This window comes from Podarcis cretensis (genome assembly GCF_951804945.1).
Source record: "Podarcis cretensis genome assembly, chromosome: 14".
In the NCBI taxonomy this organism is placed as follows: Eukaryota; Metazoa; Chordata; class Lepidosauria; order Squamata; family Lacertidae; genus Podarcis; species Podarcis cretensis.
In genome coordinates this window covers 14,296,179-14,322,951 of record NC_137183.1, presented here as the reverse complement: position 1 = coordinate 14,322,951, position 26,773 = coordinate 14,296,179, and the positions used below count along the sequence as shown (strand labels likewise).

Genomic DNA, 26,773 nt, shown 5'->3' with positions numbered 1-26,773 from the left:
AAAAAAAGGGAAGGTTGACAGCTATGCCCTCAGCCAATAAAGCAAGATAAGCGCCACAACCCCAGAGTCGTCCACAACTGGACCTAACAGTCAGGGGTCCCTTTACTTGTTTAATGCCTCTTGGCACCCTCAATGAACTACACTTCCCAGCATTCTTTGTGGGGGAAGCCTTGGCTGTGTTAAAGTGGCATAATGATACTGCTTTAAATGTATAGTGCAGATGAGGCGTTATATAAGCCAGGAATCGCCAATCATCTACCCTTCAGGTTCCTTCAGCCCGTCAGTGGAGGAGGTGAAGAGTTTGGGTTAGAACCTGCTGCCATGGCTTCCCTGCCGTCAGGCGGGCACAAGCTCTTGGCACCAGGGTGTCCTTCGCTTCGTGGGTCAGCCTTTCGGGATCACAGGAAAGGTTAATCTGCCGTCTAGACGACTTTGCCAAGCCCTTGGGTGCCCGTCCTTGCCCGCGCCGCCCTGAAGGAGCGCAAGGCGGCAGTGCCAAGCCGGAGGTCGGGGGGGGGGGGGAGAGCGGCGCTTGCGCCAACATCCTCCCCTTTCTCTCTCTCTCTCCCCCCCCCCCACCTCGCGCCGCTTTGGTTTGCGCTGCGTTCTGCTAAAAGGCGCGCAAAAGAAACCGAAGCAAAAAAAAGTTGTGAGGCGAGAGGAACGCGAGGAGACGCGTCGTGCGCGCGAAGAGGGAACTCGCGTCTCTCTCTCTCTCTCTCTCCCTGTGTGTTTTTTTTCCAACCGGGTTTTGTTTTGGCTAAATTTCCCCCCACTTCCCTCTCGCGAGAAAGGAAAGAGGGAGGGGGGCTGTAAAGACGCCGCGCAGACGATACTTGAAGAGGTGCGGGGGGGGGGGGGGAGAGAGAAGAGAAAAAAAAGAGGGGAGGGGAAAAGGAGGAGGAGGAGAAGGAGGCGAAGGAGGAGAAGGCAGACGGAGGAGAGCAAGGAAGGAAGAAGGAGACGGCAGGCGGCACAAGCAGTGCTGGATGCAGCGGCCACGGCTGGCGGAGCAGCCCTCCTCGCACCACCTCGGCCGGCAGCAGCAGCAGCCTCAGCAGGAGGCTCTCCCGTGGGCGCAGGTCCTTCAAACCTTCGAGGCTTTCTCTTTGAAATAAAACGGGGGTGGGAAGCGGGGAGCTTTGGAGCACATTCCTCAGAGGTGTCCCCCAAGTGACAGGCGCCTCCTGGAAGACGCGGGCTGCCTGAGGAGAAATTTTGGCGCGGGGAGGCTCTTCGCTCCGAGGGAGGGCAGATGCTCCGGCGAGGCGAGCTCAACTGAAGAGAAGGGCGCACGGCTCGGCGCTACCCCGGGGGAGCGGGGAGGCGGCATGCATGGCCAGAGAGGGGCAGCCAGGAAAAGGGTGGCGGTTGTGGGAGCGAGCCTGTTGCCGGCGGCGCCGGGGCGATGCTGTCGCCTCTTTCCCCCATCTAATAACGGTTCCTATTTCTCCCTCCCTCTTTCCTAAGCTAGCCAGTGGAGAGTCTCTGCTGAAGCCGAGCTGCCCCGGGAGCGGAGGATTCAGGCAGGCAGGCAGGCAGGCAGGCGAGCCCCCTTGCAGCGGCGCGGGCGCGATCCGAGTGCAAGGAGGGTGGGTGGAAAACTTGGAGGACGAGGAGAGGAGCCGCCGGCGTCGTCGCCACCACCACCACCACCACCGGCAAGATGCGGCCGGCCGGGCTGCTGCTGCTGAGGTTCACGCTGGGATTTATTGTGCTGCTGGTCGCCTGCTCTTCCCCTCCGGGCGGAGGGGCTGCCGAAGGCAGTTTGGAAACGGACGTGGTCGCCGCCGCCGCCGCCGCCGCGAAGGAAACCAACAGCCGAGCCAGCCGGTCCAAGAGGAGAGGGCAGGCGGGAGGCGCCGCGGGGCACGATGCGCTCAAAGGGTAATTGCCTGGAATGACGCGCGGGACGGGTGCCCGGCCGGTGCGCGGGGAGGGAGGGGAAGGGGACGGGGGAAGAAGTTGCCTGATACCCAGGTCAGACTGTTTGCCAACCTAGCCCGGTACCGTCAGCTCTGGCTGGCAGCTACTCTCCAGAGGTCTTTCCCCACCATCAGCTCACCGATCTTCTTAAAACTGCGTTTGAATCTGGGGCTTTCTTCTGCATGCGGCTCCTCTGCTAGGATGTTCCAGGACTGCTCCGGGTTCACTCCTTGCCTTGCATTAGAACACATGCTTTGCATCCAGAAGGGTTTGATTCCAGGCAGCTTTACCACAAAGGATGTTAGCCATGGTGGGAAAGACCTTTGGCAGAGTTCTTCTGCGCTAGATGGTCAGATTCCCATGCAATGAAAAAGTGAGCTTGGCAGCACTCTTCCTCTTTTTCTTCTTCTTCCTCCTCCTCCTCCTCCTCTTCTATTTTTTTCTGACATGAGCTGACATGGGCCAGAGCAGGGGTGATTGCTGTACTACAAATCCCATCATTCTTGACCGTTGGCCATGCAAACTGAAACCGGTGGAAGCTGGACTTCCTTGTTAGAATGAACCCATTGGATGTGACAGGTTTCTGTTGGTTTTCCTGAGCTGAACCCTGGAAATACAACTTAGCAAGAAATGATTAAAGTTCCCTGGGCTTCCCAGGTTCTTGCTTTCTCTGTCCCACTGTTGTGTTGTAGAGTTGTCCCTACGTTCCGGTAATTAAGGAACTGTAGCTCAAGGATGTGCTTTGCAGGCAGAAGGGAACCATGTTCAACCCCTGGAACGTCCACTTCAAAAGGATCAGGTAGCCAGCAACATGAGAGGTGACAATTGCCAAAAAATATTGGGCTACATAGTCTGACCTGGTATAATAGAGTTTCCTGTGTTGATTAGGGAATGGGCTTTATTCACAAGGACTGTGAAGGTTGGGGGATTGCTGGAGAAAAGAGCAGTGGCGTAGCGTGGGGGGTGCAGGGGGGATCGGCCGCACCGGGCGCAACATCTGGGGGTTAGGGTTAGGGGCGCAAATCCACGGGTTAGGGGGTGCAAATTACTTGCCTTGCCCCGGGTGCTGACAACCCACGCTACGCCACTGGAAAAGAGATCCTGGTGTACCTTTTGGGTGGATAGTGTGGGGAGAGGTTGACTGGTATCTGGCCCACCTGGTGTGCTGCTTTCCTTGCTTTTGAAATCCGTAGAGAACTCTTGGTTTAAAGCAGGAGTTTAGCTCCCCACAACATTAACTCATTTTTCTACTCTTGCCTATGGACATACACAGCCTAGGTGGCGCTGTGGGTTAAAGCCTCAGCGCCTAGGGCTTGCCGATCGAAAGGTCGGCGGTTCGAATCCCTGCGGCGGGGTGCGCTCCCGCTGCTCGGTCCCAGCGCCTGCCAACCTAGCAGTTCGAAAGCACCTCCGGGTGCAAGTAGATAAATAGGGACCGCTTACCAGCGGGAAGGTAAACGGCGTTTCCGTGTGCGGCTCTGGCTCGCCAGAGCAGCGATGTCACCCTGGCCACATGACCCGGAAGTGTCTCCGGACAGCGCTGGCCCCTGGCCTCTTAAGTGAGATGGGCGCACAACCCCAGAGTCTGTCAAGACTGGCCCGTACGGGCAGGGGTACCTTTACCTTTTTATATTTGAGGGGGGAGCAGGGTATGTATGTGTGAATGCTTAATGCACTGGTGCAGTGGCATTATAAATTGCACTGTTGGCTAAATTGGGGACATGATAGCTCAAATAGATGGTTTTGCCTAAGTAACTCCCTCCATACCTACCAACAAGCTACTCGGTGACCAAACTATGGCTCTTTTATCTCAGCACAGCATGGCACCTTGGCCAAGTTTAGCTTTGTATCAACCTGGAATCATGGTTAATCTCTCTCCTAAACCACAAGCCAAGAACTACAAGGACTACATCTTTGGCTTAGCTGCCAAATTGCACTGAGCTAAAAGAGCTGGGGAAGAGCAAAGTGGCTGTAGTCGCCTCCCTGGAAGCCAATGCTTTTGTGCTAAACCATGGTTTAGCTTGGCATTACGTGCGAACGCTGCTTCTAGATGGGACAGGAGCAGGGCAGCTTGACACAAATGTTTAGTGCAGATGTATTGGTTGTGTGGGATACGTTGTATCCTTTCAGTGGCTCTAAGCTTGTCAGTTCCGCAGTCATTTTAATATGCTCCTCACCTGCATATGAGTGGCCTCGTGCAAACCTTCCTCCATGGATTGTGCCCTTGCATTGGGAATTAATCTTCCTCCAAATTGGGGTAGCTACTGATCCTGGGGTTGGGTGGTCAGTTGAGATGCTGCTCATCTGACCTGCTGCATACTGGGATGTAGCAGGCAAGGGAGTGGGCAGTTCGGTGCTGTGGAAACCTACTGGCAAGAGTGCCAGGAGTGGCTCCAGAGTATTTTTGCACCTGCCAACCTCACTCTCTCCCTTCCCCCTCTACCTCCTGGTACGCTGTAGTGATGCAGCCAACCTAGAGGTCAGGTGAGTGTCAGTGCCCCACTATGGTGGGTGTTCTTTTATCACTTCTTTCTCCTTCAGAATGTGCCTGGGCTCACTTGCTAGAGTCAGCTATGGCTAACTGTTCCGCCAGCAGCTTTGGCATCTCATTCTGTTAATTGCCCTCTTGTTTATCTTGCTTAAACTCTACAGTTGCAATCCTATGCAAACTCGCTGGGATTGCGATAAGGCCCCATTAAACTCAGAGTGACTTATGTATGAATGGACACATGCTGTAAATGGCTTGCATGTGGAACGTCTAGATTGGTGGTAGTTGGTGGATGCATCCACATTATTCTGTGTTTGGAGGTAAGAGAGGAAGGGGTTGACTTCCTTTATTTGCAATGCCAGAACAGGGAAGTATGATCTTGCAGAGCCTCAGTGGGTGCTAATTGTTAGTTTGTTTGTTTTGCAAATTTGACAAGCTAACTCAAAGTAGAGATGGCTTTTTGAAGAGGGGAGGAATGTGTGTGTGTGTGTGAGAGAGAGAGAGAGAGAGGGAGAGAATGTTCAATGTGTGTTTTCATGTAGAATTTCTAAAGAATACAGTCTTGACTAGCCTTGTGACCTCATAAGACTTTCCAGTTTGATCAGAATTGTGAATTTTGGATTTTTCTGTTGCTGGGGAGGCTGCGATGTGGTGCGAGCATATACAAAGGTAGAGTGCATGGAAATCAATTAGTGTTGCCTTCTGAATGTTGCTTGCTATCTTCTGGATAACACCTTTGCTGATCTCCTATAAAAATGGTTTGGGGATCATTTTAGCACAGGACTGGGGAACTGTAGAAATCATAGAACTGTAGAGTTGCAAGGGACCCCACAGATCATCTAGTCCAGTGATGGCCAAACTTGGCCTTCCAGCTGCTTTGGGACTACAACTCCCATCATCCCTAGCTAACAGGACCAGTGGTCAGGGATGATGGGAATTGTGGTCCCAAAACAGCTGGAGGGCCAAGTTTGTCCATCACAGATCTAGTCCAACCCCCTGCAATGCAGGGTTATGCAGCTGTCCCATAGAGGGATCAAACCTTGGCGTTATCAGCATCATGCTCTAACCAACTGAGTTATGCAGGCTCCTGTGACCCTGGATTGCAATTCCCATCATCCCTGTGCATTGACTGTGAAGGGCAGAGCTGGTGGAAGTCCAACATCTGAAGGGCCACAGGTTCCCCCACTCCTGCTTCATTTTACTCCTTTTCATAGTAGTCATACCTCGGGTTACAGACGCTTCAGGTTGTGTTTTTTTGCGTTACAGACCCGCCGAAACCTGGAAGTACCGGAATGGGTTACTTCCGGGTTTCAGCAGTCGCACATGTGCAGAAGCTCTAAATCACGCTTTGCGCATGTGCAGAAGCACAGAATCGCAACCCGCGCATGTGCAGACGCGCCACTGCGGGTTGCGAATGCTGCGGGTTGAGAACGTGCATCCCGCATGGATCTCATTCGCAACCCAAGCGTCCACTGTATATAAGCCTATGATGACTGCAGGAATTGCATTCTTCCAGTGTTTTGTGCTCATCTTTTGGTTTTGCCTTACCAAACTGTTTTGCAGTGTTACACGGCTGCACAGGCTAATATTTGGTATGTCCGTGATGTGATGTTTCACATGAGTCCCTGGGCTGCCTTCCCAGTGCCATTCCTTTTGACTCCAAAGTTGTCAAAACTCTGGCAGGAGGAGGCCACCTTAAGTGAATGTGGAAAATGGTTTAAGCCTCCTTTAAGCATTAAAGGTAAAGGTACCCCTGCCCGTACGGGCCAGTCTTGACAGACTCTGGGGTTGTGCGCCCATCTCACTTAAGAGGCCAGGGGCCAGCGCTGTCCGGAGACACTTCCGGGTCACGTGGCCAGCGTGACATCGCTGCTCTGGCGAGCCAGAGCCGCACACGGAAACGCCGTTTACCTTCCCGCTGGTAAGCGGTCCCTATTTATCTACTTGCACCCGGAGGTGCTTTCGAACTGCTAGGTTGGCAGGCGCTGGGACCGAGCAGCGGGAGCGCACCCCGCCGCAGGGATTCGAACCGCCGACCTTTCGATCGGCAAGCCCTAGGCGCTGAGGCTTTAACCCACAGCGCCACCTGCGTCCCTTAAGCATTACCAAGAGGAAACAAAGCCAGGAAGGTTATATTCTTTAGTTGTTTACTTTGCAAAGAGGCAATTGCTAAATATCCTATGGTCCTTGGTTGAAGTAAGCTTTGCAGGGATGCTTCAATTAATTTAAATCTGCCTTTCGCACACTAATTTTAATGGAGCTTGACAGGATTATAGGTAATGGGTTTGATATTATAGGTAATAGGTTCAATTACAACGTAATTTTAGGTTTCTCTGTCTCTTCTTTTTGCTCCTTTTCTGTTCCTTTGTGTATATCCTGTATTATTTTGTGGGTTTCTTTTAGATCAATTTAAGAATACTTGCATTGATTAAGCAAGGAAATAGAACCAGTATGACGTAGTTGTTGGAGTGTTGAACCTAGGATGCTGGGCTCCATGTTGTGGGATGTGGAACACAGAGCAGTCAAATACAACATTCCTAGAGTGGACATAAAAAGGGGGTGTCTGGACCAGCCAGTCGGAACTTCCTGTTTCCTCCTGGGCTGGGACAGACTTCCTCTGCATGTGACCAGAGGTGGGCGTGACCTCACCTGGGCAGGTAACAAAACAGCACAGGGGAGGCAGCCATATCTCTTTCTGACTCCATTCCTTGAAGAAGCAACATCTTCTTAGCCTGAGATGCTCTCTTGGCTTCCAGCAGCAAGTCTAATTGGCACATGGTCCTGGTGAAGGCTTAACATAGGAATGGCAAAGCACTTTACCCCCCAAAAAAACCCAGAGTCCTTTTTGTTGGGGATAATTCAGATGGAAATTACCAGGTTTCAGAAAAGGTTATTTATGGCATGCCACTACTGCGGCCTGTGTTTTGTTAGCCCCAAAATGAGCGAGGTCCCAATTAAAGAAGAATGGCAACTTAAACTGATGGAATATGCACAGCTTGTGGATCTAACATATAGAATAAGAGAACAAGAAGAACATATGCTTAAAGAAGACTGGAAAATGTTTATTGAATATATGGGGGGAAATAGTGTACACTTGAAAATGTTGGCAGCATTAAGATAAATTCAGCAGTGTAAATAAGTTTTGATGGATGTAATAATGGAATACTGAATGGCTTGGTTTATATAAAATATGCAGGGATTTTTGTTATGCAAAAGGAACCATAGAAGGGGAAGAAGGGAAGTCATTGATATTTTAAGGTTGGTTAAATGAACGTTCTAAATTGTAAAACAGAAAATTATACACACACACACACACACACACACACATGATAGGGATGGTGAACCCTGTGGCCCAACAGATGTTGCCTGACTACAACTCGCCTCATCCCTGACCATTTGACAGACTACCCAGGGCTGATGTGGGCTGCAGTGTTGCAGATTCCATATCCTTGGTCTAGTTGCCTTAGAAAGGACCATAGAGTTGGAAGCGACCCTTGGAATCATCTAGTCCTACTCCCTGAAGTGCAGGAATATGAAACTGTCTCTTACGGGGATCGAACCTGCAACCTTGGTGTTATCAGCACCACGCTCTAGTCAGCTGAGCTATCCAAGCCATGCCATTGCTGGTTGCTTGTCTCTGGAGATCCTGGGATTAAGTGGCCTCATGGAAGCAGTGTCAGGAGGCACTCTGTGCCTCTTTATTTCATGGTCTAGGTGGACACTAGAGATAATGTTGAGGACAAGCAACAGGCTTGACTCCCAGGTCTATTGTAACCTCCTGTCCCCTTTTAAGGCTTGTCTGTTGTTAGTCCTTGCAGAGAAGATGAGCCTGTGTTTGGGCACGTTCATTGGCAGGTTAGAATTGAGAACATAAAATGAACCACTGGCCCATCTAGTCCTCTTCTCATAGTGGCTGACCAGATACCTGCCTGTGGGAAGCCTCCTAGCACAACTGCTCACCTGCAGTTTACAGCAACAGGTATTCAGGCGCATAATGTCTCTGACAGTGTGGCAGAACGTAGCCATTGTTAACTGACTGTGTTTTCTGGATTAGACAATGAGCTGTATTCAGTGCCAATCCTACTCTGAGTAAACCCATTTAAATTAATGAAGCTAAGATAGCCATTACTACTTTTTAACTGGGCTTGGAATACTAACTTTGAAATACATTTCAACTTAGTAACCTCCTTGGCGGGAGCTACTTAACAGTATTAGATGATATCATTAAAATTTCCACAATCTTAACAGAAGCCCTAAATACTTACTAGAGATTATCTTATCTGACTGAACAAAGCTGGAGGTAATTTGTAATGATTTTAGTTGAAACTGACTGCCCAGTTATATTTAATAATATTTTGGGATTGCTTTATTCTACTTCAGCTGTCTTTTAAAGTAGAAGCAACTGTTTAATCAACGTTAAAAAAAAAGTTAGTGGAAAAGCAAAATGAATAAAATCAACCAGTAAAGGTACACATTGTAAGGTAAAATTACAGATTAAAATCCACATCAACCTTTGTATGTCTTGAGTAAAAGGTAAAGGTACCCCTGACCATTAGCTCCAGTCGTGCACAACTCTGGGGTTGCAGGGCTCATCTCACTCTATAGGCCGAGGGAGCCGGTATTTGTCCACAGACAGCTTCCAGGTCATGTGGCTAGCATGACTAAGCCGCTTCTGGTGAACTAGAGCAGTGAACGGAAATGCCATTTACCTTCCCACTGGAGTGGTACCTATATATCTACTTGCACTTTGATGTGCTTTCGAACTGCTAGGTGGGCAGGAGCAGGGACCAAGCAAAGGGAGCTCACCCTGTTGCGGGGATTTGAACTGCCGACCTTCTGATCAGCAAGCCCAAGGCTCTGTGGTTTAGACCACAGCATCACCCATGTCCCTATGGCATGAGTAGGGTTGCTCAAATGGAAAAGTTTTTATTGGATGCTGGAAAGAATGCAGAGAATACACCTGGCTATTGACCATTCGGCGGGTGTGTGTGTGTGGAGAGATCCAGAATGTAGAAGCTGGCTACACTAAATACTGGGTCCTTATGAGTGCAGAGAGAACGTTATGTGGTGCTTTTAGAAATGCCAGTTCTGCCAACCAAAATGGTTGAGTGGTCATTTTAAGTAAACTGGTCCCAAGCTGTTAAGGGCTTTATATACTAATTCTAACATTTTGAATTTGACCTGCTAACAAATTGGCAGCCTGTGTAAACTCTGAACAGGGATTTGGTGTGCTTGACTCCTGTCAACAACTGTGCTGCTGCAGCATTCTGCTCAAACACCACTTTCTCGACCAAATACAAGGGAAACCCCACATAGAGCTTGTTGCCATAATCCAATATTGAAACCGGCGAGAAATATCACGAATGAACAATATTAGCAGTTACAGATACAGTGAGGATGTGTTGCATAAATCAAGGTTAAAACAAGATGAGAAAGCACAGGGTACAATTTGGCCAAACCCATCATATCTAAGGCCCTACACTTTTCAAAGGGCTGTGGGGAGGGCAGTTTTGAGAGTGCGCTTAATCCCCCCTCTGAAATCAGTGGGTCTTTAAAAAATGTTTTGACTTTGTATCCTCCTCAGATTTTGCAAGAAAATGCGTACAGCTCCCCCCACCTCCCAGTCCATTCTTCTCCAAATATATTCTGAGACCTAAGAATTACAGTATAAATCATTAGCAGATGCGGGTAGACTTTTGTTTTCATGTAACTGTAGTTTGGATAGAAAGAGCAGCGGGTGGATTGGGGGGGAAGTAGACTCCATCTGTTTTTAGAACGTTTTCTGACTTGACTCTCAAACATATGAACAGAAAGAGCTTCCTGAAACATTTCAGAAGAATAAAAGATTGTTGTTTGTGCTGTTTTTTAAAAAAACTGTGTCAAATTTTGTCAGGTTTTTTAAACCACCTTGCTATGTGTAGTGCAGAATTACTGAACTGGTGTTCATTTGAATTTTGAGATCTCATGAGCCAGCATTTAAAGCCCTGCTTTGAAGCAGGGTCTTCTAGATAGTATGGGCTAAAAAACCATCCTGATACAGGGTTTAGCTTTGTATGCAGGAGTGCCAGCTTGGCCCTGCAGCCGTGGGTCAGCATGCATGGCCCTTGCACCAAAATGTGTGGGTGCCCGCCCAGCCCCTTCATGGGGAATTCTGTGGGTGCCCAGGGCCCCAGGGGGTCGGCACCTATGTGTGAAAGGAAGATGGGGAGGAGATATGTGAGTACAGTGGTACCTCTGGTTACGTACTTAATTCATTCCACAGGTCCGTTCTTAACCTGAAACTGTTCTTAACCTGAAGCACCATTTTAGCTAATGGGGCCTCCTGCTGCCGCCGCGCCGCCACTGCACAATTTCTTTTCTCATCCGGAAGCAAAGTTCTTAACCCAAGGTAATATTTCTGGGTTAGCGGAGTCTGTAACCTGAAGCGTATGTAACCCGAGGTACCACTGTATAACAACATCACCCTGGAACCGTTGTGGAGATCTCAGCTTGTTCTCATTATTGATTATCCTAATATAATTGTGGCAAGAATAGCAGGTTTGTTGCTTCCTGATGATGTGCAGTGCTGTCTGGAATGCAGTATTTCATAGAAGTGTACTGTAGAATCTGTAGAGGTGATGTTGTTTGAATCTCTTGTCCACGTGAGGCAGGGTGTTGCTGGACTACATCTCCCAATCATTACCATGACTATTGGCCGTGCTGGCAGGGGCTCATGGAAGCTGTAGTCCCAACAAGATTTGAAGGGCCATAGGTTCTTCATCACTGATGTGCATAGTCATGGTTAGATAAGGAAGATTCTTGCAGCAAATGGGCTAGATTCCAAATTTATTTTTTGATTTCATATTTCCTTCCATGTGTTGCCTACTGAATTATCTTGCAGGATATTTGGAATAAGTGGGCTAATATCATGAAATGTGATGCAGTAAAATGAGAACTCCTGACTTTGTTTTTATTTCTATTCCATTTTTACACCATGGAGCTCAAGGCAATAGTAAGTACATCATTCCCCTCCTCCATTTTATCCTCACAACAACCCTGTGAGGATCACCCAGTGTGCTTCATGGCGTGAACTTGAATGTGTATCTTTCTGGTTCATCATTCTAATCCTGGCTTGTGAATGAGCCCACAGATGTTACTTGCTTTGAGGATTTCTTACTAGCCTGCTAAAAGTCTTGTAGGTCATGTTACTTCATTCAGACTAAAAGAATGGCCTTCTATCAGCAGACTGGAGGAGGAGGAACAGACTAACCTGTCCCTCTTGTGCTAGCCTGTTAACTTTTCCAGTCTGGTTGTGGAGGAAGGGGCTTTTAAGTCTTCCTCAGCTGCCTCCAACTCTAGATAAAGCCTGGATTTTGATGGCGTATTCAGCATTTCAGGAATTGTGTGTGAGTAAGTGAGTGAGTGAGTAATTACACAAATTTACTATCCCCATGTCTGCCAAAAAGACTTGGAGTGTGTTGTGAAATTTCTGAAGTCAGAGGCGAGTCTCATCCAGTGGTGACAGGCTGATCTTCAATTCCCTTCATAGCTTCTTACCTTTCCTATGATTTGCAATTAAGGTTAATCAAAAATGCAAATTAAGAAAATAGCATTCATATTACGCTTCTAAAATTCATACTTATCCCGCTTTTCTCTCCAGAAATGCAATTTGAAATGCAAGCTCCTCTCCCTTCTGTGGTTCAAATCCCACTTGATTTGTTAAGGGCTAGTCTCTCAAATATCTCAGTGGTAACTCTAATATCCCAGTTTATAATTAAGGCTTATGGGTTTTTTCGTTTCCAACCAATATTTACCACTAAAAGCCTGCTTGAGAAAATCAGACTTACCATACTGGTAAATATTGGTTTAGGCGGGAAAAACCTCAAATGCTCTTTCGTTCAGCTTCTGGCTGGCACACCTGGCTGGCTGTTTTCATTGCTGACAGTGCCATGCTATGTACCCAGGCAGAGTTAGATGGCAAGATGCCTTTGAAACTGGGAGCAACATGTGAAGTCAGATGAATGCCCGAAAGGTGCACTTTCTAAAGTGACTCCTGCGTGTTGTCAGTGAGCATCTTATCAGGAAGTAGCCTGCCTTTATGACATGTGCTTCCAGCAGGCAAAAGGAAAACAAGAATTCAAGAGAACATCAGCTCAAAAAACCTAGCAGAAAAAGAAATAAATGTCGACTCCTTGAAATTGCCTTATTGATTGATAATCAAATAGTCACATATTTGCTAGGGGTTCATACTGTGTTTGGATAACTAGAATGTTTGGATAACTGGGTTTTTATATTATGTGCATTTTGTAGTATGCTGTTTGCCAGTCCTGGGTCTTACTGAGGCAATTGTATATAGGATCAGAGATCCAGGGGTCAAGGTCAAGTATTTATTTTTATTATATTGATTTATATCGTGCCTTTTCCCCAGATTGGGACTTAAAGTGGCTTACACAAATTAAAACAACACAGGTAAAATACAGAAGGCTAAAAACATATAAAAGGTCATAGTTTAACTACTTTTTAACTATATAATTATATTTAACTATAATGATATAAGGGACGCAGGTGGCGCTGTGGGTTAAAGCCTCAGCGCCTAGGGCTTGCCGATCGAAAGGTCGGCGGTTCGAATCCCTGCGGCGGGGTGCGCTCCCGCTGCTCGGTCCCAGCGCCTGCCAACCTAGCAGTTCGAAAGCACCTCCGGGTGCAAGTAGATAAATAGGGACCGCTTACCAGCGGGAAGGTAAACGGCGTTTCCGTGTGCGGCTCTGGCTCTGGCTCTGGCTCTGGCCAGAGCAGCGATGTCACGCTGGCCACGTGACCCGGAAGTGTCTCCGGACAGCGCTGGCCCCTGGCCTCTTAAGTGAGATGGGCGCACAACCCCAGAGTCTGTCAAGACTGGCCCGTACGGGCAGGGGTACCTTTACCTTTACCTTTATAATGATATAAACAATAATTAAAACAATATAAAAACAGATCTATTAAAATAAAGATAAACAAACAGCACAGCACTACTTAAAAACAGCCAGTACCCAAATGCCTGTTGAAATATAACAGTCTTCAGCGGCCAGTGCAAGGACAAGAAAGAGTGAGCCAGTCTAGCTTTTTCAGGAAGGGAGTTTCAAAGTCTGGGAGCAGCCACCAAGAAGGCTCTCTCCATTGTTCCATTTCTGGAGGCTCAAACTTCCTTTCCTTGTTTTAGATAAAATCCTCATGATACTTCAGGGGCAAGGTTCCATACCGTCTCGCATTCCGGTCCTGACCACACCCAGACATACCGGTACTTAGCTTTTGCAGGGTAATTGCATCATGTTCTTTCAAGCCCATGTCCTGGGACCATTGGGTTGTATCTCATGTTGTGCCAAGTTAAATTTTATTTATTTATTGTATGTACTGTATATCCTGCCTTTCCTCCCCAAAGGAGCCCAGGTGGCAAACAGTCTACAATTTAAAAACAAAAACAAAGCAAAAGCATTCTAAAACAGAGCCAAACATACAAATCAAAAACACCTAAAAGCAATTTCAACCAAAAACGTACCTTCATCCAATGCTCTTGAGGTAAAGTCAACACTTGTTGTGCTGGCAGAATGTAAGAAGCTTCTGCTAGTGCAGGTGGCATTGGATTCCTTTGTTGTTCAGCCTTTAAACTCTGACATCCCTTAGCGCAAGGGCTCTTGCGCTAGCAGACCAAGAAGGATGGCTATGTCCTATTTTCTCCAGTGAGGCTTAGTGCAATACAATACAGTTTTGATTTTTGCAATACTGCCTTTCTAGCCTGCCTCAATTTTACGATTGCTGTCATTGAGCAACATTCGAAACCACTATTTATGAATCAGGATCTTTTTGTTCTGTCCTTGGCAGCAGGCCCTTCAGCAACATGTTTCTTTTAACCCTTGTGTTCACTTAGTACAAATTGTGACTTGCTGCTTGTTTGTGTTGCATACATCTCACTTTGAGCATCTTTGTGGGTGCAGTTAGGAAGCAGAGTTCTGTCAAGCTAAATCTGGCCACTATTATGTCTATTTCGTGTAGTGGAGCTACAGAGTTTGGTCATCTGCTTCCACATCAAAGCCAATAAAAGCTCTATGCTTTATAGCTATCTGGGTTCACTAGAAATACATATAGAGAGAGCGAGAGCGCACATACATAGCTAAGTGGTAGGGGAGGTGATTCCTTCGGGAGCTTGGAACACAGCCCATTAAAATAAAAAAGTAGCACAATCCTATGGATGCTTACTTGGAAGTAATCCAACTGCATTCAGTGGGACTTACTTCCTTGTAAGTGTTTGAGGGAATGTTATGTCTACCAATACATATATCCCACTGAGTGTGGCTTACTCTTACTAAACCTATTCTCAGTGTCAGCAGGTACTATTAATGGACATAAATGACAAATGAAAACAGAAAGGAGAGATAGAAGAGCAACACAAGCATTTTCATCCTTCAACTGTCACAAATTTGTCAGAGATATTGTCTAACTGGTGGTTATATAATAGTCAATAGTTGCATTTATTGTGTGTGTGTGTATATATAAAAAATAAATCTATGGGTTGTATCCAAGCAGTACCAGTGGAGTTCATCTGGCACAGTGACACTTTCATTTCCTCTCCTCCTCCTCCTGTGGCCCCCTAAATCATCTTTGAAGGGTCTCCACAACCATCAGGATCTGATTTTGAAGGGGTGGGGAGCTGTAGTGGAAAGACAAGTTCCATTCTGCTAATGCATGCCACTATATATCCACTTATTTCTTTCCAGTCGTCTGTAACGGATGTGAGTAACCTTTGGCCCTCCAGATGTTGTTGAACCACAACTCTCACCATCCATGGTTACTGACCATTCTTCTTGGGGCTCATAGGACGTACTTTAACAGCTTCAGGGGGGCCAAGGGCTCTCCCCTCACCATACCTGATCTATAAATGAGGCCCAATCTTCAAGGAAAGTCTCAACTGCATATAATTTACGTTAGTGAGTGTGAAGTGCTTGCTTAAAAATTCTGTGCATTTAATCTGTAGAAACTGATTTGGAAGATGAGCATGGAGGGGCATAGTTCAGCAGAACACATGTTTTGCTTGTGGAAGATTCCTGGTATAAGGCTGCTTGCTGTGTACATCCAACATGCACATCCAACACTGCAGAGGATTATACCCCTCACTTTATTGTTTTTGTTATTATTTATTTAATTTATTTGTATCCCACCTTTCTCCCAAGCTGGGATTTTATGGTTTAAAAGCGTAATTCCAAAATACAAACTAATAAACAGAAACTAGTTAAAACCAATAGTTAAAATACATCAAAACGTATTTAGAACCACCAGTTAAAACAGTTTGCCCTGGTAGCGTTGTCAGTGATCAGCACTGTCTGCACCTTGATTTCCAAAGGCCTGTCTGAACAGGATGGTTTTAGTTTGCCTGCAGAAGGGTAGAAAAGAGGGAGCTGATCTAACCTCTCTTGGGAGGGAATCCCACAATATGGGAGCAGCCACCAAAAAGGCTCTTCCTTGTGTCACCACCGACTGTGCTTCTGATGTTGATGCAACCAAGAGAAAGTGCTCACTTAAGGATCTTATCATCTGGGGCAGGTTCATATAGGGATATGTTTTGCAAAGATCATAAGGATCCCTGGATTCAGCTACGTTAGTAAAGAAAATTCATTTTGTATGTGTGTGACACCAGATGGCGCTGTGGAGTCCTGCCTTTCACCAACGTGATTTCCCTCTTATGAGGTTTTCTGGAAGCGCTTTTTTGATGTGTCTAGATCCAGCCTTTGTCTGTGAAAATGAGGTACCTTCTATTTAATCTCTTGATGAGGAAATTCTTCACTTATCGGAAGATGGCATGGTAAGCCTAGGATGGTCCAAGATTTAGTCATCAAAAGCTGCTCAGAAAAGCCCGGTCAGATCAGATGAAAGACACATCTAGCCAAGCATTTCCTTCTCACAGTGGCATAGTGTCAGACATGGAACCGATTGTTGTATTGGCGCATGGAGTAACAAAGGAACTCGCCCCTAGGAATTGTGCTGTTTGTTTCCCACTTAAAGTGAGAATGGCACCCCTCTGTCAGATTGTACGAAATCTTCCCATTCCAGCAATGTTGAGAAGCTTCTGTAATATTTTGCAGAGGTCCCCCTGTGTTGGCCATTCTCAGTGTGATCGAAACTGAGGTCAGTAAAGTGTTTGGCGTTGCTGCATGTCATTTTGAATTCCTGACTTTTATCCAGGCCTCACAGCTGCAGAATCCCCAGTCCATCTGCAAAGCTGTTCTGCTTCTCATTTTTTCCCCCTCTCTCCTCCTGCTGAATTAAGGCAGGATGCTGAAATAAATATATTCTTAGTCAAGGGCTTGAGTGTTACTTCTTGGGCCTGTTTGTTATTAATGGAGCAAAAAGGTAAATAAGGAGGGATTAAGGGCACAGGAGGAACAGAGAGGGGGTGAGTGAGGACAAGGGAGAAGGAAGGCAGCAATGGTTATGGGATGGCCATTTGCTTCTGACTGTCAAATAGAAGGACCATTATATTATTGGCTCAGGCTCACCATTCACTTGCACTGTGTAACTGGAGAAAGCTGAATCAACACTGCTAACAGAAGCAGTCTACTTTGAGATCCATTGAAATGAACAAGGCTGTTGGAATCCTGTTGTTCTGGCCTGCCCAACACCTGTGTGTATTTCAATAGGACAGGCTAGAAATTCTCTCAACAGCTTGTATTTTCTGCATTTCTTGTGTCATTGCTTATTTGAATTAATCTGTACGGAACGCAACTCATGGAAACTAGGCAAAGGGTTCCAAAAGTGACCTTGCTAATGACTTGTAGAACAATATTAATGCCCACCAGAAATGCCTCGTCATACTGTTACAGGCAGTCCACGATTTGAACTTTATATTTTATTTATTTTATCTGAAATGTTTTCCGGCTCACTTTCATAGCAGGAAAAAAGCCCTTCCCATGGGCTTCTTGCACAAAAGTGTAAGATTAGGGAACACTGTTTCAAATAACGTAATGTAGTACATAACATCTTGCTATTATTTTATTTACTTATATACTTTCAGGTGCTGAAATACATAAAATCGCCAAAATCTAGCGACATGTCTAATCAGACATGTTTAATGGTTCCATTTCAGAATGACAGCTCAACAATATCACAATAAATTCAACAAATAACAGTGAGGTGAGGGGTTAAACGTATTGCAAGATTCACAGGGACGAGCAATTTAGAGTGCAGTAGGGGTGTCAAAAACAACACTGTCAAAGGGGTTGCCATACGTCCAGATTTCCCCAGAAGTTGCAGCGATTTCCGGACAGTTATGTCCTGGAAATTCTGAATGTATGGCAACCAAAGTGTGTAGTAGATCTTCAGCTGAGTTGGGACATTTCAAGCTCAGGTGGGTTGAGGTGATGATCCTGGCTCAGCTGAAGATAATCTGGTGTAACTTGCATTTCCTGCTTCAGCCAGGGCTCAGCTGATGCTAACTGATGCTAACTGAGGTGTGGCGGAGGCAGGGGAAACTTAAGCTGGATCCTAACCCTGTTCAGCTCAGTCATGAGACCTGGCAAAAAGGGTATGGTAAGTCAAACACTATTTCAAAGGCATATTTCCTGCTCTGACAGATTTGGGGCAGCTCAGCTGGCAGTAACCTCGCTCCTGAACAGGGTTTGCATTTGGTGTAATTTTACACCCGGCTCTGCTTAAATCAGCTTGCGTTTCGCCAGCTTCTTGTGTACAGAATTCTCCCGAAGTGGCTATAAACACATATTCTTTCCAGCATGCTTTTTTTTAAATGTTTGATGGAGGTTCACTTCTGACTGACTTTCCCTTCACATTCCAATGCATATTGATGGCCTCTCTCTTCATTACGGATTCTCTGATGTATCTTAATGTTTTGCTTTGGAAGCTTTCCTCACACTCGCTTAAGGCAACAGCTCTCCAGTGTCTCACCAGTTTCCCAACCTTTAGAATGGAGTTGGCAGGAATTGAACCTTGGGTGTTTTGCACAGAGTGTACCTGTCTAAATTCCTCCCCTTTATGTAAATGGGTTTGCAAATCATGGTTTGCATTAAGTGTTACGTCTGAACAAAGCAAACCATGGCTAAGGCAATTTCCCTGTCCCTCTACCTTCTCTCTGGGCCTCCTTATATTCATCCTCTGTGAGCACAACCTTTGCTTGACATGCTAAACTATGGTTTTCATTGCATGTTTGCGATCTTAACAGAATAAAGGCAACAAACTACAGTTACAGTGGTACCTCGGGTTACATACGCTTCAGGTTACAGACTCCGCTAATCCGGAAATAGTACCTCGGGTTAAGAACTTTGCTTCAGGATGAGAACAGAAATTGTGCTCCGGCGGCGCGGCGGCAGCTGGAGGCCCCATTAGCTAAAGTGGTGCTTCAGGTTAAGAACAGTTTCAGGTTAAGTACGGACCTCCGGAACGAATTAAGTACTTAACCCAAGGTACCATTGTACTGCCAATCATAATTCTGTGGTTAAGCCTTAAGTGTATACTGGGCCAATATGTTAAAATGAATTTTCTGTAATGTTTAACTAACTAACTAACTAACTAACTAACTAACTAATCGGAGTCTGTTTATTCCACCTCTCCTACATTACAACAAGCACAATAAAATTACAAAAGTTGGAATGAAGCATGTTAGAGAAATTTCAAGCCAAATTTGCATAGGAGTAACAGAGAAAGGGAAGTGATAAACCATAGGGGAAAAAACCAATTTCACATGGGAAATATACACTTTGGTGTTGTGTGTGTGTGTGTTCAAAGGACAAGGTTTAGGAGTCGTAGGAGCAATCACCACCTCCTTTATAAGATAAACATTTGTTTAACTCTGGGTGGGCACTTGGTTTAGTTTGCTTGTCCAGAGAATCATATAAGTTGTTTTTATCTTATGTAATGTTGTCTATAAAAAGTGGTTCTCAAACCCTCCAGAATATCATTACTCTATGTCATAATGATGTGAGAGCCAAATTTCATCCCATAATCAAGTGCAATTACCGTAATTATATAAAAAAAGCTGGTTTTACAGTTGTAATTCACAGAAACAAGATTAAAAGGAGACAATTTGTTTTGATTAAATGTACAGTTCGCTTTTACTTAAATGTAAGCAAGAAAAGTTCATCACTGTGTACATGCCAACTCTCACATCTTGGCCCGGAATAACTTGTGTGTGTTGAAATGGTTTTGCTGTTTGCTATAGTTTTGGGGTCAACACCACCAATGCAATAAAAGTGCATATGGAACTTTTCCTGACTTTCCAGAGAGTGGGGAAAATTGTGCTTTACCAGAAACTCCTGTGTTTGCATCAGAGCTCTGTATTCCACAAGGATATTGTTGCAGTGCTGACTGTGATAATGGGAAAGGACGTTGCTCAGTGGTAGAACATCTGCCTTGCATGCAGAAAGTCCTAAGAGTTCAGTCCCTGTTATCTCCAGGTAGGGCTGGGAGAGCCTGCTGCCCGAAACCCTGGAGAGTTGCGGCCAGTCCAAGTATTCAATATAGAGCAAGATGGACCTATGATCTGATACAGTATAAGGCGGCTAACTATGTTCCTATAATACAGCGAATGCAGTGCTGTACTTAGACACTTTTAAAACCTGTTCCTGCTCTCTCTCTTTAATGGCACAGAGATGTAAGGGTTATAGCTCAGTGTTGATTCATCTGCTTTGCCATGTCATGGATGCTTTAGCTGAGATTCCTGCATGGCAGGGGGTTAGACTAGATGACCCTTGAGGCCCCTTCCCACTATGATTCTATGAAAGTCTCAGGTTCAATCCAAGCACCTCCCGTCTGAAGCAGTGGAGAACCATTGCCAGTCAGTGCTAGGCAAACAAAGATTCTATGGAAGCAGGGAATTTGTCTCCTCTGGGATCTGCTGTCTGAAGCTATTGCATCCTGTTGATCCACCTTAACTCTAGCTTTGAATGAGTATGGAAACCCCATGCATTAAACTTGCAAAACCCACTTTGGACTGGGTGTCATGGCAGGAAAGGTGGTATGACCTACTATTTTTTGAATTTTTACTTTTGTAGCCTTGAGTTTTCACAGAACAGCTTCTAAACAAATACGATTTTGGTTTTAAATGCAGTGTAAGGTAGTATATTGTATTTAATTATGGGGTATCAGAGTTTTTAGGGGGTTAACCAGGCTGGGATAGCTGGGATAGCAGGCTTGTTGGTTTTCGAATGTCTGGTGTAGATTTTTTCTATTTCGTTGTTCTGTGTGGGACAATGACAATAAATCGTATCATATCAAGCTGGGAGGGACCACGAGGGCTGTCTAGTCCAGCCCCCTGCAATGATGGACTCTTTTGCCCAACGTGGGACTCAGACCTATGATCCTAAGAGCAAGATGGAACCAATGGCCTGACTCAATATGAGGTGGTTTGTATGCTCCTGTGTGTGCCTGCATCAAGCAGGTAACTGGAGAGGTCTTCCAAGTCAGATTCCAGGCAAAGGGCGAGCTCTTCCTTTTTCTTTAGTTCTTAGAAATAAATTCATGGCCATTTGCCTGGTTTAAAGAAGGCAGCCGAGTTGCTGCAACTAACAGCCAGTTAGATGTTTGAGTTGTTTCAAAATTGTGATTATTTGAAGAGTGGAAGCTGGCCAGGGGTTGCTGGCAGAGTGGGGAGGGGGGAATGTGTTGTTTCGTAATCTTAGAGTTCCCAGTTAGCAGCGATTTCCTCTTAAATATTCCAAATGCGCATTTGTGTGTCTGTGTATGTATACCCTTTTAGATCGCCCTACAGCCACCACCTTCCTGCATACTCTATGACAAACCACTTTCACTGTATCCTTTCTGCATCTATCAGCTAACTCCTCTGTCTGCTGAGTTCTCAGACTTGCACTTCCCACTCTGTCTAGCCTCCCAGCCTTAATTTATTCAACTCCCACACTTTTGCCAGCCTTAGCCAGCAAGTGCCAGAACTTCTGATGGAATGCTTTTGCCTCCGGCAGTGTTTGTAGCCCTGCTGGTGATCAGCGTTGTTGCTCCTTAGGGAGCTGATAGATGGGCAGAGTGTCTCTTGCCCAGAATTGGGTTTCTGCTTGGTTGGGAAGGGTCATTGCAGGGGCAGTTGCGGGACAGTCTAATTCAGCACTTCCTGTGCTGCAAGGAGGCTTTTTATGGCTATTCTAATCTCTTGGGCTGCCTTTTGTTTTTGTGTATTGCAGATAAGCATGGCTGAACCAGGCTGTAGCTTTCGAACTGTGTTCTGGGGTTCCCTGAAATCCTAGCAGTGGGTGTTTTGTTGGGGATAGGGAAACACATTCAATTAAGTTCCCATTTATTAAAGGGGAATCTTACCAAATTTGCGCTGTCCATAACAATGTGAGAACCAAAACACAGCCATCATTTGAAATTTCCACTTGCTCAAATTTTGCAATGCAGTTCACCAACCAGTGTTAACAAAAACGCATATATTAGGAGGAAAGTGTATGTAAAAAATAATACATTGGTGAATATAACACACCAAATGCATTATACTGGGGGAAATTGCTTGCAAAAAGGTGAACTTGATACCAAACTACACAAATATGGTTTTTAAAGGGGGGGGGGGGGAGTGCTGATAAGTGTTCATGAGGATTTTTGTGTGTGGGGTGGGGAAAACAATTATCAGATTTCTGCAGAAATGTGGAGATTGGAAAAATGAAAAAGGGAGAGAACCACAGTACAGTGGTACCTTGGGTTACAAACTCCGCTAATCCGGAAGTAGTACCTCAGGTTGAGAACTTTGCCCCAGGATGAGAAAGAAAATCGCGCAGTGGTGGCACGGCGGCAGAGGGAGGCCCCATTAGTGAAAGCACGCCTCAGGTTAAGAACGGTTTCGGCTTAACAACGGACCTCCGGAACAAATTAAGTTCGTAACCCGAGGTACCACTGTAGACAGATCCTTCCATCCCTAGTCTTTTGTAATAATATACATTTTCATACTAGATTGGCTTCCTTGTGTCCTGGCTCTCATGGCTGGACGAAGAACTCGTAACTCCCAGCTTTATTTCTGCTAAAGACTTTAATGCACAGACTTTAAGTTACATAGGCAAGGCACAGGTTACAAGATTTCAGCAGGTGTATAAGAGTTATAGGTCCATGGCTAAGAGTAAGCTAAGACATTGATCCAACAAGTGATATGTCCCTTGCACTTTCCTTTTGAAGACCAGGGTGGGTACAGCTCTTAGCGCAGCAAGTGGCTAGGGTCATAGGACTGGGCAAGTAAACAGGCACTCCTTTGAATGAGTTGGGCCTGCAAGGTTTCTTCACACCATTGCTGGTGCCTCCATGTCCTTGGAGATGGAGGTGGTGTTGGAGCCAGCTCAGCATCCAGTTTACTCTTAGTGGCCTCTACAGAAGGGGGAGGCTCCTCAGTGACAGGAGGCACCTGAGGTGACTCTGCAATAGGAGACAACTGGCTACAGGTGTCTTGTATCACAAGGGTGGAACAATCCTCCGCTAACCTGCTTGGTTAGATCTCCGTCCTCTAGACCAGGGTTCAGCAAATGCTTTCAGCAGGGGGCCGGTCCACTGTCCCTCAGACCTTGGGGTGGGGGGTGGGGGTGGTGGACTATATTTTGAAAAAAAATATGAATGAATTCCTATGCCCCACAAATAACCCAGAGATGCATTTTAAATAAAAAGACACATTCTGCTCATGTAAAAACACACTGATTCCTGGACTGTCCGTGGGCCAGATTTAGAAGGTGGTTCGGCCGGATCCAGCCCCCGGGCCTTAGTTTGCCTACCCATGCTCTAGACTGCTACCCCCTGCTCCAGTCTCAGACCCTTAATTGGGGTCCTTTTTTTACCTCTTTCATCCTCCTGGGGCCCTCCCTAAGGCTTATCGCTTTCCTCCCCTGGAGGACTCCAAGATAAATATGCCCACCACAGTTCCTTCCTGCTACAGTAGACAAACTGGGGAGTATTGTGTGTGTTTTTCTGCACATTATCACTACATGTGAGGTGACTCTCAACGATGTCCCACATGGACGGAGTGAGTGTTTGTGTCCTAGAACATGTCCCAGAATCCTTTGTAGTCCAGAGGGGTTCCCTCCCTGGGAGGCGAGGGATTCTCTGGCAGGCAACTTGATGCGTGGAAGTTGATACCAGACTGGTTTCTAGAGGATGATGCAAAGTAACAAGGGATGCGTTTTCCTGGCTTGTTATCTTTTGATGAAACAGAATGATAATGAGATCTTTGGCTGCTCCGTGTTGTCTTCAAGCAGCGGCTTTGCCCACGAGGCCCTTTCTTCCCTCTAGTCTGTTGTAGTGATCATCAAACCCTAACGATGGGGCAGTGGCGTTTTGACATGGCAGCGTTCATTTGCAGGGCCTTCCTGTCGTTGCCTTTCAGGGGCAAGCTTATCTGAGTTGACAGCTGGGCATTGTTCTCACTTGTTGTGGATTCTGCAACAGTTGTGCCCTCTGCAGCTCCCTGGTTTTTCTGAATGGAATTTGTGCAGAGAAGAACTGGAAGCGTTGGCTAACAGCGGAGGGAGAAAGCAGAGAGAGTAACCCCAAACACTTCAGAGACACAGAGAGAAAGAAGGCAGTGCCTCTCAATAAACAAGGAGGCTCATGTACTCCTTGTCGGCTTCTCATAAGCATCTGGTTGGCTACTGTGAGAACAGAATCCTCGACTAGATGGGCCTTTGGTCTGATCCAGCAGAACTATCCTAATGTCATTTTAGCTGGCACCATAGAGTGGCATTTGGGCTTGCTAGCCATCCTTCCCCACCCTGCCAAAAACACACAAATCACAACGTATTTGGACTACTGTAGCTCTGTGAGGTTCTGTAGGGTTAAACAGCGCATTGCTGGCATATAAGTAGTCCAGCAAATGAAGGGGGGAGCGGTCCTCTAGAAGAGAGAAGAAAATATTCCAATTATTATGATAATGGACAGAGTTTTAGGACTGGCCACAGAGTAAAAGGCTGCTGGGAAGTTGCCCTCCTCCTGAGCAGAACAACCACAACCCATGGGAAAATGAGGCTTGCTAAAGCCATTGGACCAGTACCCTTCCCTTCCCTTCCCTTCCCTTCCCTTCCCTTCCCTTCCCTTCCCTTATGGGGAAAAAATTGATGCTGCAGCTGTTGGCCAGTTGTTAGAAACCAGTGTTTCCCAAACTTGGGTCTCCAGCTGTTTTTGGTCTACACCTCCCATCATCCCTAGCTAGCAAGACCAGTGGTCAGGGGTGGTGGGAATTGTAGTCTGAAAACAGCTGGAGACCCAGGTTTGGGAAACACTGCTCTAAAACTTTTGAGTGGGGGATGAACTGGCCCTAATCACAGGCCCAGACAGCTCAGTGATTTATCACCTTTCCACTTTTAACATAATAATACATTCATGAAGGTAAACTACAGCGGAACAAAACAATAAGCTGGGAAATTGGCAAGTAGAAGGCAAGGCAAATGCTTGCCTTAATAAAACAAAAACTGTCTTGACTTGGCTGTGAAAGGCCAAAAAAGACCGGGCAGGATGAATCTCATGGGGCATGGAGTTCCACAGTCTGAGTGCTACCTAACAGAGATGGCTTCTCCAAATGATTCCAGGGATGGGCAGGATTCTGGGAGCTGGTCCTTAAGGCAGGTGAGGGTTTAGGGGAGCTTGACTGGTTCACCTGCTCTGGATTCCGAGCTGAGAGGGCTCCACAACAATGTCGAACAATGGAAGGCCATCCATTTTTTGGCATCGCACAGGGCACCACTGAAATTCTGAAGCCCAAGTCCACCACTTCTTGTGGCTTTGGTGGGTGGTGTTTTGCACTGAATTCAGAAGCAGCACCTTAAACTGTTCCTGGAAACAAACTGGCATCCAGGACGAGATGGTGTGAGAGCGACGCAGCATTCTGTACCAACAGAACTTCTGGACGCATTAAAATTAATGGGCTCAAGTCTGTCTTGCCCACTAAGTTCAGTGGGTCCCCTCTATGTAAAACCAGCACCACATGTTCATTGCAAATGGCATTCCTTCCACAGCAGCCAGAATCCAATGCTGTTATCTGTATTTATAAAATCTTGTTTCCTCAGGGAACAAGGGAACAAAACCTTTGCTTTACCTTATTGGCATGAAGTATAGCAGCAGTGTTTGGCACTGATAAGAGGGGTAACTTTAGAAAGCTCTGTAGCTCTGATGGATAGTGGCTGATACACAATGGACCATGTTATGGCTAGCACCCTGATCCTCTGAACTGTGACCAGGGTGGATGCAGTAGATGCAGGAAAGGGGGGCACAGATGGACCGAATTGAAATACGCTCTTCACTCACTCATTCAGCCTGCTGCCACTAGAATCTAAGAATGACTCTTGCTAGGTAAAGGCTGCATTATACTGAGTCAGACAAACTGGTCCATCTAGTTCAATATTATCTACACTGAATGGCCTTGGCTCTCCAGGATTTCATTCAGGAATCTCTCCTAACCCTAGCTGGAGATGCCATTGGGGGCTGGACCTTCTGCTTGCAAGGCAGGTGCTCTACAACTGAGCCACGGATCTTGGCTATCACACTCTTTACAGGCTGGTTCAGAACAAAGATCCATCTAGGTTAGCCCTCTGTTTCCAAAACTGGATAGTCATGTGACTTTGGTAAACTTGCCAACTGAGACTGGTGGAGGCAGCCAGCCGCCTGCCCCATTAGCTTCCACGATTTATTCAGCGGTATACTGGTGGCGCTGTGGGTTAAAGCCTCAGCGCCTAGGGCTTGCCGATAGAAAGGTCGGCGGTTCGAATCCCTGCGGCGGGGTGCGCTCCCGCTGCTCGGTCCCAGCGCCTGCCAACCTAGCAGTTCGAAAGCACCTCCGGGTGCAAGTAGATAAATAGGGACCGCTTACCAGCGGGAAGGTAAACGGCGTTTCCGTGTGCGGCTCTGGCTCGCCAGAGCAGCGATGTCACGCTGGCCACGTGACCCGGAAGTGTCTCCGGACAGCGCTGGCCCCCGGCCTCTTGAGTGAGATGGGCGCACAACCCCAGAGTCTGTCAAGACTGGCCCGTACGGGCAGGAGTACCTTTACCTTTACCTTATACTAGTTCTGCACATGGAAGTTCCATTCAGTTGTAGTTGCTAACATCTGTTGATAAAACTGTTCTCCTTAAAGAAGGTCCACTTCTCCACCTCCACTGAATGTTCAAGTAGCCATCCCATGGAGTTCTTTTGTATTGTCCAGGGATAGCGTCTTACAGTGGTTTTGGTCCTATCTCCAGAGTCGGTTTCAGAGACAAGCTTTGGGTATTTATCTCTTGGCCTCCTGGAAGTTGTGCTGTGTGGGGTGTTGCAGAATACTGTCCTGGCCCCAGTGCTGTTTAACCATCTACATTAAGCCCTTGGGAGCAGGAGATTTGGGGTGAAGTTTCATAATTTATCAGTAACATCTGAATTGGGAGAGGCCTTGGA

The 26,773-nt window shown here is 46.5% G+C and overlaps 1 protein-coding gene across 3 annotated transcripts in view; it reads left to right on the top strand.

Annotated features, from left to right (window-relative positions):
• The first annotated feature begins 912 nt into the window (after positions 1-912).
• Positions 913-26,773, top strand: part of FBN1 (fibrillin 1) — a 215,608-nt gene continuing 189,747 nt past the window's right edge. Inside the window, exons 1-2 of one of the 3 annotated variants that reach the window (XM_079953096.1) lie at positions 913-1,082; positions 1,475-1,887. In XM_079953096.1, the coding sequence (XP_079809222.1) occupies positions 1,667-1,887 (221 nt within the window). In that variant the 5' untranslated portion in view covers positions 913-1,082; positions 1,475-1,666. Of the gene's footprint in view, positions 1,083-1,470; positions 1,888-26,773 lie in introns of those variants that run through there. The other 2 variants (XM_079953094.1, XM_079953095.1) reach the window with 2 other exon arrangements.